Source organism: Micromys minutus (genome assembly GCF_963924665.1).
Source record: "Micromys minutus genome assembly, chromosome: 2".
Classification (NCBI taxonomy): domain Eukaryota; kingdom Metazoa; phylum Chordata; class Mammalia; order Rodentia; family Muridae; genus Micromys; species Micromys minutus.
In genome coordinates, this window is record NC_137971.1 from 14486501 (window position 1) to 14501248 (window position 14748).

A 14748-nucleotide genomic window follows, 5' to 3' on the forward strand; every position below is an offset into this window, starting at 1 on the left:
CTCTCTCTCTGTGTGTGTCTCTCTGTCTCTGTCTCTGTCTCTGTCTCTCTCTCTCTCTCTCTCTCTCTCTCTCTCTCACACACACACACACACACACACACACACACACACACACACGTAAATAAAAACAATAAAAATAAGTCTCAAAGCACCCACATGTGTACACGTGTGCATGTTTGTGCCTGTGTGCATGTGTGAGTGTGTGTCTGTGTGTACATGTTGTAACAATATAAAAAGAGAAGAAAAAGATCTTCCGGGTATAAACATGTCTTTGGGGGTGTAGTGAAACTGAGGCACATTATATAACTTAGGCTCCCCTAGAACTCTGTAGCACAGGTTGGCCTCAAACTTAGGATTCCCCACATCAGCCTCCCAAGGGCTGGGGTCTGAGTGCTGGGCCATACCTGGTTGAAGTGACTCTAGCCAACTCTAGCATGGCAAGCATGGCTCTGACAGGCCTTGTCCTTCTCCCCTATTCTCTCTGCCTTGCTAAAAAAAAAACATTAGATTACATTCCTAAAGCTAGCCACTAAGGCCCATTTCCTTATTTGGACAGCTATCTCCTCTCTATCCAGAGACAGTCCTTTGTGTCAGCCACCCCCCTCCCAGGGCCCCTGATAATTACCCCTCTTTGTTCCCTTCCCCTTCATCCTCTCCTCTCCTGTTTTTGTCACTTACTCTCTTTGTCTCCCTGGGGCAAATAAATCTCCTTTGTGTAGAGAACTTGGTCTTGGGGTCCTTCCCTCTGAATTGTTGGTTTAGATTGATTTATTTATTTATATTTTACAAGTGTGGATGTTTTGCTTGTATGTATGTACATGTATCACATGCATGTTTAGTACCTACAGAGGCCAGAAAATGGTGCTAGATTTCCTGGAACTGGAGTTTCAGATGGCTGTGAGCTGCCATATAAGTACTGGGAACTGAACCCAGTGGTCCTCTGTAAGAACAGCACATCCTCTTAACCAGTGAGACATCTCTCTGGTCCATTCTGTTTTGTTTTATTTTGATTTAAAGTCAAGGTCTTACTGGATATAGTGGTTTATCTGTAATCCTTCCATTCTAGAGGAGGCAGAAGGATTGCTGTGAGTTCCAGGGCAGCATTTCCCACCAAAACTAGAGTCTAAGTTACCCAGGCAAGCCCCAGGTTTGCTATCCTCCTGCCTCAGCATATTCCCCACTTCCACATCTTTATAACTCATCTCAGATTAGCTATGCCTTAGCCAGCTTGGAAAGTGTACCTCATAGCTACAGAGAACCTCAGAAAGAATGATCAGACACCCCAAAAATCCTGGCCAAGATATGCTGTGGGCTTGTGGAATAGTGGGCATATTCATGACCACACAAGAAGTATAACCATGTTAATTTGCCAACCAAGCCAGTAACAAACCGTGTCACCACTGCGCATTACAGAATTGTAGACTTTCTGAATTGGTAACTTTCTGAAAATACACTAAGGCTATAGAAGCCACGACTCAACAGATGACATAAGATCCTGTAACCACTGTCCAGCTATCACCGCGTCCACTGGTCCCTGGCCATGACCCAGCAAGACTTTCCTCTCTACAGAGTGGCTCCAACCTCTGGCTTGACAATTCCCTGACAGACACATAACTCTACTCAATCATGATACACCACAAGTTCATGATACCTCTGGATTTAGGTGCATAGCTTTATTTATTTTGATGGTATCTTCTCTACCCTAGAAGTAAGATGGTTACTGTCTGAGCCTCCAGAGTGGTCTGCACAGGTGGCGGTGTCGACATGAGTGAGACACAGCACGTCCCACGGCTGCTTCTGTACTAAAAAATGGAGCCAAATGCTTCTTTGTAATGGGTCGGCCAGGGTGAGGCACAGTTTAAAAACTGCTGGTTGAGGGCACGGCTTCCCATTTTGTTATCCATCCTCTAAGCACTTATACAAACTTGGAATCAAAATACTTTCTTTGCTACCTTGAAGCTCCCTCACTCATGAGGTCTCTAAGAAGTATCCTGGTGAGACAAGAGCTCAGCTCCCCTTTAAGGGCAGGGTAACAGTAGAACCTAATTTCTTATTACTATTAGTGCATGTGTGTGTGGAGGTCAGAGGACAATTTCCCAGAGACAGTTCTCTCCCTCCACCTTTTCGTAGGTTTCAGGGCTCAAACTTATGTTATCAGGAGTTATAGATGGAGGTATTATAAGCCACTAGAGGTGGATACTGGGGAATGAACTTGGGCTTTCTGCAAGACTCTCTTAACTAAATCATCTCCTCAGGCCCCAGTGTTGTGAATTTAGCATCTTCATTTATGTGTATAGATGTATTTACGTGACTGTATGCCCGGAGTGTGTGTGTGCTCATAGAGGCCAGAGGAGGGTGTTGGATCTTCTGGAGCTAGAATTGTGGGCAGCTGTGAGCTGCCCAGTATGAGTGCTAGGAACCAAACTCAATTTGTTCAAACATCAGTCCTCTGGAAAAACAGCAAGTGCTCTTAACTGCTGAGTCATCTCTCCAGGTTCTGATGCTGTGAGTTTTAAAGATGGCTCGATATTCCTTTGCTGGTGTGTGTGCTGCACACCAGCAGGTCTCTAGGTCTGAGAGGTAGGGCTAACAAGCTGCAGTTATTTGAAGGAGAAAGGAGATCATCTATCAGGACTCAGGTCAGAAAGGCCAAGATTACTCTAGTCTTATCTCAGGGTTACAGAACAAAGATTACTGAAACAGAAATGTAGCTTATGGAGATAGTTCAGAGGCAGAATGAAAGAAGGAATTTGGGAATCAAGGGCCAGAGTTAGCATTTCAGAATAGGAATGTTGGGCAAGCAAGGTGCAGGCAAACTCAAATAACACAGGAAGTAGGAAGACAGGCATTCACTATACTAAAGGCAGGTTCAGAATATACTTGGTTGGTAAAACGCTTGTCTACCATGCACAAACATGAATTTGATTCACCAGCATTGCACAAACATGGTGTGGAGCTAAAGGTTTGTTTAAGTGTTAGCCTAGCATCCATGAAGCCTTGGGTTTGATCCCCAGAATCCCATAAACCAGGCATGGTTCAGAGAATGCCTATAATTCTGGCACCTGGGAGGAAGAGGCAGGAAGATTAGGGATTCTAGATTATTCTCATGAGTTTTCATGGCCAGCCTAGATGACATGAAATCCTGTCTCAGAAAAAAAAATTAGATAAATAGACAAGTTAGGAAGATGGCTCAGTGGGTGAAGTGGTTGCTATGCAACCATGAGAACTTGAGATTATATCCTCATCACCCATGGAAAAGTAAAGCACAGTGATATAAGCTTGTAGGCCCAGTGGGTTGGGTAAGGAAGCAACAGGTGGGTTCTGAGGACTTAATGGCTAGCCAGTTTAGCTCAAATAGCAAGATCAGGGTTCAGTGAGTATCCTGGCTAATTTCTATGTCAACTTTACACACATTATAGTCATCTGAGAGGAGAAAACATCTTCATTAGATCTGGGGGAAGGCAGGCCTGTGGGACATTTTCTTAGTGATCGATGTAGGAGGGCTCAGCTTATTGTGGGTGGAACCACTCTTGAACAAACCATAAGGAATAAGCCAGTAGGCAGCACTCCACCATGGCTTCTGCGTCAGCTCCTGCCTCCAGGTTCCTGCCCTGCTTGGGTCCTTGCCCCTAACTTCCTTTGACTGCGATATAAAAATACAAGTAAAATAAACCCTTCCCTCCCCGAGATGCTTTTGGCCATGGTGTTTCATCACAGCAATAGTAACTCTAAGACAGTGAGAGATCTTGTTTCAAAACACTAAGGTGGAAAATGACAGAGAAAGATAACCATAGGCAAACAGGCAAGTGTGTACACATGCATTCAGACTCAGAACCCCACACTGCCTTTCTGGTGGACAGGGAAAAGGGAATTCTCAGAACTGGAAACCTCAGAGTTTAGGAGTCTGCGGTTCTAGAGAGCTTGCCTCGTAAACTCAAAGCCCTGGGTCTGCTCCCCAGTGACTACCAAAACAAGAGGTCTATGGAGCTGCTGAGACGGCTCGGCAAGAAAAGGTGCTGCTGTCAAGCCTGACTAGCTTAGTTTGGTCCTGGGAATCCACATGGTAGAAAAAGAACTAATTCATAAAACTTGTCTTCTAACATGTGCATTGGGGCATATGTGTCTGTGACATCCCCAGATAAATAAATGCAATTAAAAAAAAAAAAATTCTATGCCCCTCCTTGAACTCTGCCCCTGTTCAGTCTTCAACTCTTCTCAGGTGGTCTGAATCCCCAGCCTTAGCAGACACTGTGCCAATTTCACAGTCACCCTGAAACTAAGCACCCCTGAGATAAAAACACAGGACCAGGCTTCAGAGTGGCCTGCCTTCTGCTGAGCCAGCAAAGTACTTCCTTCCTTCAACCAGTTACTTCAGCTGCACTATCCTGGGGACCATCAACGGTGGTCTTCTGAGGTGCTCCAGGGAGGGAGGCAAGCTCAGACCCACTGGGATGGAAGGCCAAGACATGCACACACAGCAAAGGCAGGGTTTCTACTGGAGATCCCGGCAAAGAAAGGGGCATGTTACAGAGCTCCTTTAAGGCAAGCTTTGAGAAAGTAAAGTTAACCTTTCTAAACCACAGGAGATTGAGTCTACACTAAATAACAAGTGGCCAAGTTAATCTGTGGCTAGTGTTTCAATAAATAACTCATGTGGTGCAGAGTCCAGTGAAGGACAGGAAAGCAGAGGCTTTTAACTGCCCCAGTCAAGGCGGCTACAGGAAGCCGGCCTTTGCAACTCCAGCCGCAACTCAGGCCGAAAGTAGGGCCACAACAACCCCACATCCACTTGGATATGCCACGTCTGTCAACAGTCAGCATCTGTAGGGCACAGCCTAGCTCTCCCCTGGTGCTGAAGTATGACCCTATGCGTAGGACCAACATTGGGGGCAATTCCACATGAAGCCAGACTTTGGAACCAGTCCAGTAACTCTACAGACAACTGCCTCACAGAACTGTACCAGAAAGTCTGCCTTGGTTCATGAACGCACTCTCCTGCTAAGTAGCCTCAAAGGTCTTCCTCTCGCCTCAGGAACTTTTGGTCCAGTGAGGGCTTCTAGAGGTCCCAGGAGCAGCAGAAATCCTCAGAGAAAGGCACTGGAGCTACATCTTCCACAGCCTCACACATCTCTCCACTCCATCCATATGTGCCGGGCCACAAAGGAAAAGGCCAGAGCCGCAGGCTTCCAACTAGCGCTTGGCAGCTAAAGCCCAGATGTCTGACGGCTCCCAGGTGTGGGGACTGGGAAAGAGCGATCTCTTCTACTGAAGGCATTTGTGGGTAGCCTCTCTAGAAAATCCTCATGCTCACTCCTGTTGCTGCTCCAACCGAGAATCTATGTCATCTTTCAGCTTCGCAAACAGCCTCTTCTAAACCTTTTGGGCTAGGGTTGTAGCTCAATTGGTAGTGTCTGCCTAGCATGCACAAAGCCAGGGCTCTCCAGCTCCAGCACCACAATATCCTGGCTGTGATAGCATACAGATGGCAATCTCAGCCTCAGGGTGCGACACGCAGGATCTGAAGGTCATCCTCAGCAACACAACAATTCAAATCAAATCTGGAGTATATGAGACCCTATTTCAAAAAACTGAAGAAAAGAGACTGAGGCCTCAGCCAGTTAAGAGCACTAGTTGTTCTTCCAAAGGATGCAGGTTCAAGTCCCAGCACACGAACCTACATGATGGTTCACAAACATCTGTAACTAAGGTTCCAGGAAATCTGATGCCTACCATCTTTTAGCCTCCAGGCTAGACAAACCAGTGCTACACAGACATACATGCTGGCAAAACATCAATCACGTACAATAAAAACAGTTAAGAGCAAAATTAAGGTCCTTTTGGTATGCTCACAGAAATGGAAGTAGACCTGTGGTCAGGCAGGGGTCACAGAGAGAGCCAAAGAGCAAAATGGGGAGAAACCGATCAATGGAAACTAAGTCCAAGAAACACTGGGTGCAACTGTACTGTGGGTACCTAGAAATAACAAGAGTGCACTGAACTTCTCAGAAAGCTAAAATAAAGGATATGGGATGTTTTGACCATAAAAGATTAATAAATATGTAAAATGAAGCTGTGTATGCACCACATGATTTATATATGTGTCAAAAACCATGAGATCCCATGATATAATTTATATGTTTTTAGACTCTTAAAGTATAGCTCAGTAGTAGGGTGTGAACCCAGCATGGGGCAGGGGGCTGAGTACAATTCTCAGCATCCACATATCAATATACGTGTGTGTGTGTGTGTGTGTGTGTGTGTGTGTGTGTTTATAAGTAAAAATAGGGGGCTGGAGAGATGGCTCAGTGGTTAAGAGCACTGACTGCGCTTTCAGAGGTCCTGAGTTCAAGTCCCAACAACCACATGGCGGCTCACAACCATCTGTAATGAGATCTGATGCCCTCTTCTGGTGTGACTGAAGACAGCTGCAGTGTGCTATTATTATATATATATATATATAATAAATAAATAAATCTTTAAAATAAATAAATAAATAAATAACATATAATGCCCAAATTTAACTTTGTGTTTTTAATTTGTGCATGTGTGTGGTACTGTGCACACACATGTCATGTAGTTGTGTACATGTGTGGCATCTCCCTTATTGCTCTCTACCTTATTTTTTCAAACAGGCTTTCTCACTAGGCCTGGAGCTCACCATTCAGAAAGACTAACTAGCCAGTGAGTTCCAGGCATCTTCTTGTCTCCACCTGCCCTGTGTTAAGATTATAGGTGTCCACCACCATGCCCAGCTTTCTCTGGATTCTGGGGGAGCCAAACTCAGCTCCTCATGCTTAAATGGAAAGCAGTTTGGTGCAAACAATTGTCTATCCTGTTCTCTCTAGTGAATGAGGCAGGGAGAAACCATGGGTGAAAATGGCTGTCCAATCAATTGTGTATCACCTTAGAATTACCAAGTGGGGTTCCTCTTCCTCCTGTCCCTGAGCAAGAGGAAATGCCTGTCTCTAGTCTTAACAAGCTGTGAGGAAGAAAGATGCTAGGAGGAGACACAGAAACAAAGAGAAAAACAGCACACCATGGAGAAGAACAGTCTTACGGTCATGGACTGGCTTTTCTTTACCACCTGGGAAGCAAACGCTGCTGAACTTCAGTGTCTATACCTAAGAGGTAACAAGAACTCCTCATGGTGTGGAGGGGACCTGGAGATATGGTTTAAGTATTTAAGAGTGTTTGCTGCTGTCTGAGAAAAGCACAGTTCAGTTCCCACCACCTATATCAGATGGCTCACAACTACCTGTAATGCCAGCTCTAGGGGATCCAACTGCCTCTTCTGGCCTCCACATGTGCGCACTCGCGCGCGCGCGCGCGCGCACACACACACACACACACACACACACACACACACACACTGAAATCTTTTTTTTTTTTTTTTTTTTTTGACAAAGGGTGTCTCTCTATATTGCTCTGGCTGTCCTGGAACTAATTATATAGACCAGGCTGGCCTTCTGGATGCTAGAAATAAAGGTGTGTGCCACTACCTGTTGGACATTTTCTTTCTTTTTTTTTTTTTTTTTTTTTTTGTTTAGATTTATTTATTTTATTTATACGTGAGTACACCATAGTTGTCTTCAGATGCTTCAGAAGAGAGCATCCTATTATAGATGATTGTGAACCACCATGTGGTTGCAGGGAATTGATATTGGGACCTCTGGAAGAACAGTCAGTGCTCTTAACCACTGAGCGATCTTTCCAGCCCGGAAATAAGTTTCTAATTATTAATTAACTTGGGAGGGCCTAGCATTTTGTGGGTGGCACTACCTTGGTCTGGTGGAGCCAGGAGCTATAAAGAAAACAGGCTGAACAAGTTATGAGGAGCAAGCACTCCTCCGTGGCCTCTGCATCCGTTCCTGCCTCCAAGTTCCTACCTGGTTTTGAGTTCCTGCTCTGGCTTCCCTCAAATGCTGCTTTGGATTCAGGATAGGTTAGCTAAATAACCCTTCCTTCCCCCTGACTAAGACAGTGTATGAGGATGAATACACACATTGTACCATGTCAAGAGTATGGAGATCAGAGAGCAACTGTGGAGTTGGTTCTCTCCTTCTCCCTGGGATCCAGGAAATAAACTCAGGTCATCATCAAGGCTTGGAGCAAGTGCCTTTACCTACAAAACCACTGCACTGGCACTGAGTTGTTTAGAGCACTTCCTGCTCTTCCAGAGAAACCAAGTAGGTTCCCAGCACCCAGATCAGGTGGCTCACAACCACCCAGAACTCCAGTTCCAGAGGATATGGGTCAGCCTTGACTACGATGAGTTCTAGGCCAGCATTAGCCACAGCGTGAGAGCCTGTTTCCAAAACCCAAAAGAAAAACACACATGGCACAGTCTTTTTACTGCCTCATCTGTTTTTATCATTCTACCTCTATTGTAAATACTGTACAGCAAGGTCCACTCGGGCAAGACCAAGTCTATGCCCAAGGTTTCTGCTGATCCATTTGGAAGGCTGTGAAGGCAGACATCGACACTACCTCCCATGTGCTAGGGAAGAGAGGATTCCTGGCCTCTGAACCTAACAAAAGACAGAGAAAGCTATCCTGGGCCTGTGGCAAAGAGAGTTGGTATAGTAAGGTGCAGTGATCTAAGAGTTCAAACTCTGGACTCAGTCTAATGCAAATTCCAGTTCCTTTATAACCTAAATGCAAAGCTTAAGTAACTCAGTTTCCTCATCAATAAGACAGCAACAACGTGAGAACCTGATAACAAGGGAGACCTCTTACACTGTCCTTCTTCTTTCTGGGTGATGGTACTTGGCTTAGGACAGTTGAAAAAGTAGCAAGGCTCCTCTTGTCCTGACTCTGTACAGATGACTGTCCTGACTTTGGAGATGGTAATATGTTAATGAAAGTGATCATAACTTTCCTCCCAGTTTGTTGTAGTTCTTCATATCTTCCATGTTGCCATGTTAATAAATACTTCCATGTAGCGATTCCAGGCATGTCAGGGTTACATACTAAGAACTTGTCTTTAAAACCTAAAGACTAGAGACTATTTTAACTGAAGATGTAGCTCCATGGTACATCATTTACCTACTGTGAGGACCTGGGTTTGATCCTGAAGGAGTCTGACTTATGAAGCCAGACTATCTACATCTAAATCCTGGCTCTGAATCACCACCCATTCAATCAATCAATCAATCTTGGCCTCACACTGCTGAGAAAGATATTGTGTTCTAGAGTCTCTTTATGTTTTCTCATTACCAAGTGGGTAAATACCATCTAGTTTTACAGTGGCATGCTGAAAATTAAATTCATTAGTGGCACATATGTATAAATGGCCACAAGAGGGGAGCTGGAGAAATGGCTCAGTGATTAAGAGCACCCTTTGCTCTTCCAAAGGACTCAGGTTCGATTCCCAGCACCCACATGGCAGCTTACAATTGTCTGTCCCTCCAATGCCAAGGGACCTGACAATCTCACACCGATGCACATAAAATAAAGTAATAAAATGGCTATAAGAGTACCTGGTGCATAATCAGTGATAAAAAAAATGTTAGCTTTTATAATTATTCTAATTGTAATTTTGGAGGATTAAATACCAAGTTAATTATATTTCACTTGGTATCAAACTATATTTTGGAATTAAAATATGTATTAGTTAATTATAAAGAAAAATCAGGAAGTAAGAAAAAAATTGTCATTTTTCTAATATTTTATGTGTATGGGTGTCTTGGCTGCATGTATGTCTGCCTATTGCTTATGTGTCTATACTGCCTACAGAGACCAGAAGAAGACACTGAATCTGCTGTAACTAGAGTTAAAAGACACTTGTTAGCTGCCCTGTGGGTGTTAGGAATTGAACCTGGGTCCTCTGGAAGAGCAGCCAGTGCTCTTAACCACTTGAACCATGGCTAAGCCATCTCTTTATTCCTGAGAGGGGTAGGATTTCAAAAGGCACAGGGCAGAGAATAGCAGACTGGCGCTGAACATGTGAAGTGGGCAACCCAAGCACAGATAAATACAAGTTTGGTGGCACACATCTTCAACCTCTGTCACTGAGGTGAGAAGATGGAGAGTTCAAGACCAGCTTAAGCAATTCCACAAGCTGCCCCTCCACCACAAATTCAAGACCAGCTTGGCCTATATAGTGGGTTCTAGGCTGGCCAGGCAGAAGGTCGAACCAGAGAAGTGACACTGAAAAGTGTCACTCCCACAGAGCCAACATTATCATACATTTTCAATAAAACGTCAGAAATAGGCTTAGGGTTAAGGAAAGACAGGCCGCAGACACTCACTCATGGACTCTGTTGTCGCCATAGAGATCGCTCAGGCCAAAGCTGATGTAGTGCCAGTGCTCAGGGATGTTGGCAGAAGGACTCCCCATATTCCTGTACATGCTAACATAATCCAAGGGGTCTGGACCACCCAACCTGCAAAAGGCAAAACACATGGTATCAATTTAAACCTGGAAACGAGGAACTGTCAAGAGGCTCTGCTCTACAAACCTGAAAGCCCCATCGTAGAGGGAGCTATAGTGAAAGATACCTAAAAGAAGGCAAAAACCTCTGTAGAGATGAGCCATGGGAAAAGCAGCAGAGGCTATGTGATTCCACCTGTTCAAGAAGTTCCCTTCTCTTCCCTCCAACAGGTAGGGCCTCTTGTAGAAATAAAACAGAATCAACAAATGTGGTGGCTGCCCGTTTTGCTTTTGCCTGTTTCGAGTTGCTGACTCCAAGTGGAGTGAGTCTTCATTTATCTCTGTCAACGTGCCAGGCTTCAAGGTAAGAGATGCATCAGTCAGTCAGTGGCTTCTGTGGAATGACTATTCAGAGCATGCCCAGTGGACATCATTCCTGAAAGTACAGGTTCCAGTCGGCACCCATCTCTTAGACAGCTAGTTCCCAAAAGACTGTATTGTGTCTTCTACTATTGTTTCTTTTGAGTACGTACAAGGCTTCCGGTCTGCAGAGATCATGGGCTACTCCACAGATCAAACCTTAGTCACCGCACGCGATGAAGTCCAAACGTCAGCTAGCTCAGCTCTGCACGGAGCACTGTGTGAGCCAGGGTGAGCTCCGAGAGCACTTGCACCCTAGTGATCCCGGCGCACTTGTCTTAAAGGAAGAGCTGGGACATTTCCTGATTTGAGGGTCCTAAGGGTCACATTAAACTTCCCCATAAACCCAACAGAGAAACAGTTGAGGAAGAGATTCAGTCATTACCTCACAAGATTTCATTCAATAAAAGCTCTTGTAGCAATTGGTGCTTAAGAAAAACAAAACAAAGAGCCGCAAATAGAACCTGCTTCCCCTCAGAATGGACAAGAAAACAGTAGACTTGTGAGGCACACTGAATGAAACCCCTCAGCAGAAGAAAGTGTGCACTGAGCCCATAAACTCGGCATTTGAGCCGCCTCACATGGACCACTCCACCGACCACAGAGTGGACTTTGCCTTTGCCTGCCCCTGGAACATGGACAGGAGTGCACTCTACAAGTGGGCTAAACTACTGAGGGAAAGCTAACGGCCAAATAAAAGACATGGCACAAGAGATCCCAGCAAGTGTGCCAGGACCATGTAATTCAAACCCTATTTTAAAACCAGTAAGTCTGGTTTCATCCTCTTTGCCAGGATGTGTTGCTAGCCTTTGTTGAAATCTGTATTCTTGGGGGAGGGGGAGGCTGAGTTATTTATAGAAGTCATAAGAAAGAAAGTCACTAAAATAGCTTAGGATCTCTCTCGCCTGAGGGAGTTAGGTAAAGGGACAAATCTCTATGTCTTTAACTGTGATTTCACCAAATCATTTGACTAAAGCCATAACTAGCTGGATTTAGAGATGGTTTGGGGGATAAAGAAAAGGACCCCACTGACCCCTAAAAAAGACAGACTCCACATTCTCTCCAACTTCTTCCTGCAAATCCCCAAGAGCCCTTGATATAGCCTAGGTCCACTCAGCAGCAAGCAGTGGCACTGTGTTTTCTGTCCTTGTTCACTTGCTGGCATGCTGAGGCTCTCAGTCTCCCAAGAAAGGACACATCAAGAAGAGGCTTTAAGAAGAGTCACAGGAACGGCCACGAATCAAGCAAAGTTACCCTTATACTCACTCAGATGAATGGAGAAAACATCATATTTTACACTCAGGAAGAGATGCAGTCCAAGGGCCCAGAGCATCCCTTACCTTCATTCCCTGAACACCTGACTTCTTTCTCTCCACAGGGTAGTTGCAGGACAAGACACAAGGCTCTGCCTCCCTACTCTGATCCTGACTTTCTTAAAATCTCAACTATTAGCCAGAGTGTGGTCAGGGACCACCAGCTAAAATGCTAACCCTCAAGCCCCAAAGAGGTCCATAGCCAAACCCAAGCAGTTTAGTTGGTCATACTGCTGAGAGAACCGAAGGGGCTGGTAAGATCCTAAACATAAGGGACAGGAATAAACTTCAGTATCTCAATTCTGCAAATCCCTCTCAGTCTTAGAAAGAACCATTTACTAAGCTAGTCCCTCTTACTTGTTATTACATGCTGGTCTACCTCTGGGGGTACAGCCTCACTACAAGCTTGTAGTAGAAAGACAATAAATGATATAACTACCCTTGGTCCTTGCACAAATGCTTCCATACCTCTCTCTAACACACAACTCTCTTGGTGGCCACATAGCTAACAGAAAACCAGGAGCCCCTATTCTGCCCAGGGACTTTCTCTCATACTTAAACAAGATCAGAGCAAACATCATGGCAAGGCCAGACCCGTTTTTTTCTCATGACATGGGACAAGTTTGTCACAACTAATACAGAGGTGCCATTGAAATGGGTGATTAAGTTAGCAAGAGCCGCTTCCTGATCAGAAGCACTTTTTGAAATACTCTTCAGCCTGGATAACCTGCACAGATGCCATGCCGACATGTCTCCTGGCTACCCAAACAGAGGCTGGTCCCCAGGCCCTCTGGGCTGTCAGTTTCCTTTGCATCATTCTCCCACTGACACAGGGAAGTAGCTTCAGCCCTGTACAGCCTATTCCCCAACTCCAGAGGCAATAAGAGGATGTCACGTAGGAAAAAGACTAAGCTTTAAAAGGGGTGTAATCTGCAAAGACATCCACTTCCCTCACTTCAGGTCCATCCCACTTCAATACCCCAAGCCATTGCAATCCCCAGGAACTTTCCAGGATCCATTGAAAGTGGTCATCTAATACAGGAACTGCCTACATGAATGTGGCCATCTCTTAGTCTATTTTTGGTCCAGAAAGGCCGCGAGGACTGGTCCATAACACATGTTTTGTCTGAATGTTGACTTGAAGAAATAGGTTGCAAACAAGAACAGGAGATCAGAAAGTGCCATTTCTACCCCCACGAACAGCCCATTTGGAAAGCGATCCTTTACGAGACAACTTTAAACTTCAGCTGAAATCCTGAGGACAAGAAGCGCTTCTTCGGGCTACACTTCATTCCTCCCTGACCACTCAGGTCTCCATCCCGCACCTCGTGGTAAACTAGATCCCCTTCAATCCCGAGCCAAAGCTCGGCTCTCCAGAAACCTGTTCTTAACTAACGTCCTAAAGCAAAAGCAGCTGCAAAGCCAGAAGCAAGTTCTGCAGAAAGAGAACTGTGCAGAGTAAGCAAAAAGTTTATCTGGAAGAGCTGCTCTGTCAAACTTCAAGAGCAACAGCTTCGCACTGAATGACAGAAGCTCCTGCATTCGGGAAGGTCCGGAAAGAAGGCCAAAAAGAAGGCCATCTCCTCAACTCAACTCTTCTCTCATCAAAGTCACAATGCCCTCACATCTTGCTCCCTCCTAACTCACAGGGGCGTCCTGGTCCCCGCACCGCCCTAGATTACGCGGTCTCGTACCCTCCAAAGCCCTCTCAAATGCTCACCAGGCCCCGCCTCACCTCCCCCCATTCCACTCCAGCTGCCCCCTGGCTCCCCAAGCCCACTAATGACCCACCACAGGCTCCCCCTCCTTTCTCCACGTTTACAGTTCGTTCTCAAGCGTCCCCCCTCCGCTCCTGTATACACCCCCAGTTCTCAGTTCTCCTAACCCGGGTTAACCCCTCACTAGTCAAGGGATCCATTAACCCTTTGTCCCCATTCCCAACTTCTGTCCTAACTCCTTCCACAGCATCAGGAAGCTCCTGGTTCCCAAGAACTTTAACCGTTTTCTTCCTCCCTCTTCTGCAAATTAGTTCGTCCCCGGTGCTCAAAGCTTTCTCGGCCGGCCCCCGTCCTCCCCAGGCCCAGAGCATACCAGTACTTGACGATAGCGGTAACCTGGAGCGGGTTCGGCTGATCAGGGTAGAGGCGGCGGCACTCTCCGTAGATAGCGTGCAGTCCCGGGGGAAAGAGTGAAGCAAAGGCCGGGGGGGCACTAGGGCCAGAGGCCGGGGGCGCGGCGGGGCCGGGGGCGACGCTAGGCCGCAGCTCCGCCATTGGGGCGCGTAGGGCGCGCGGGGAACCCGGGAGGGTAGAGGAGGGAAAGCGCCCCTACGGGCCAGCGGACCCACTGTGGATGAGGCTCCCCAAGGCGATGGGGGCTACGGCGAGGTCTAACTCCGCGCCTGCGCAGAAGGCTCCGTCCGCCCAAGCCGGAGCCTTCAAGACGTCGGCCAGAGGATGCTGTGGGACCGCGGGGAGCTCCAGGGGGCGTGGCATCGGCGTGCCCTTGCCTGGCACCCATTGGCCAGTGTCTTTGCCAGTCACAAGCGGAGAGGGCGTGACCTGATAATAGACCCCGCCTCCCTGTCCCTATGTTGGGAGAGTCCCAAGGATCTTGGCCTCCCCCTAGTGTTAGGAGGAACCC

General features: G+C 46.4%; 1 protein-coding gene across 2 annotated transcripts in view; it reads right to left on the reverse strand.

Moving 5' to 3' along the window:
• SUFU (SUFU negative regulator of hedgehog signaling) overlaps positions 1 to 14487 on the reverse strand; it is a 93960-nt gene extending 79473 nt beyond the window's left edge. For both annotated transcript variants that reach the window (XM_080911179.1, XM_080911178.1), the window contains exons 1-2: positions 14197 to 14487; positions 10251 to 10385 (exon numbers count right to left, since the gene is read on the reverse strand). In XM_080911179.1, the coding sequence (XP_080767305.1) occupies positions 10251 to 10385; positions 14197 to 14378 (317 nt within the window). In that variant the 5' untranslated portion in view covers positions 14379 to 14487. The remainder of the gene's footprint in view (positions 1 to 10250; positions 10386 to 14196) is intronic.
• Between the last annotated feature and the right edge of the window lie 261 nt (positions 14488 to 14748).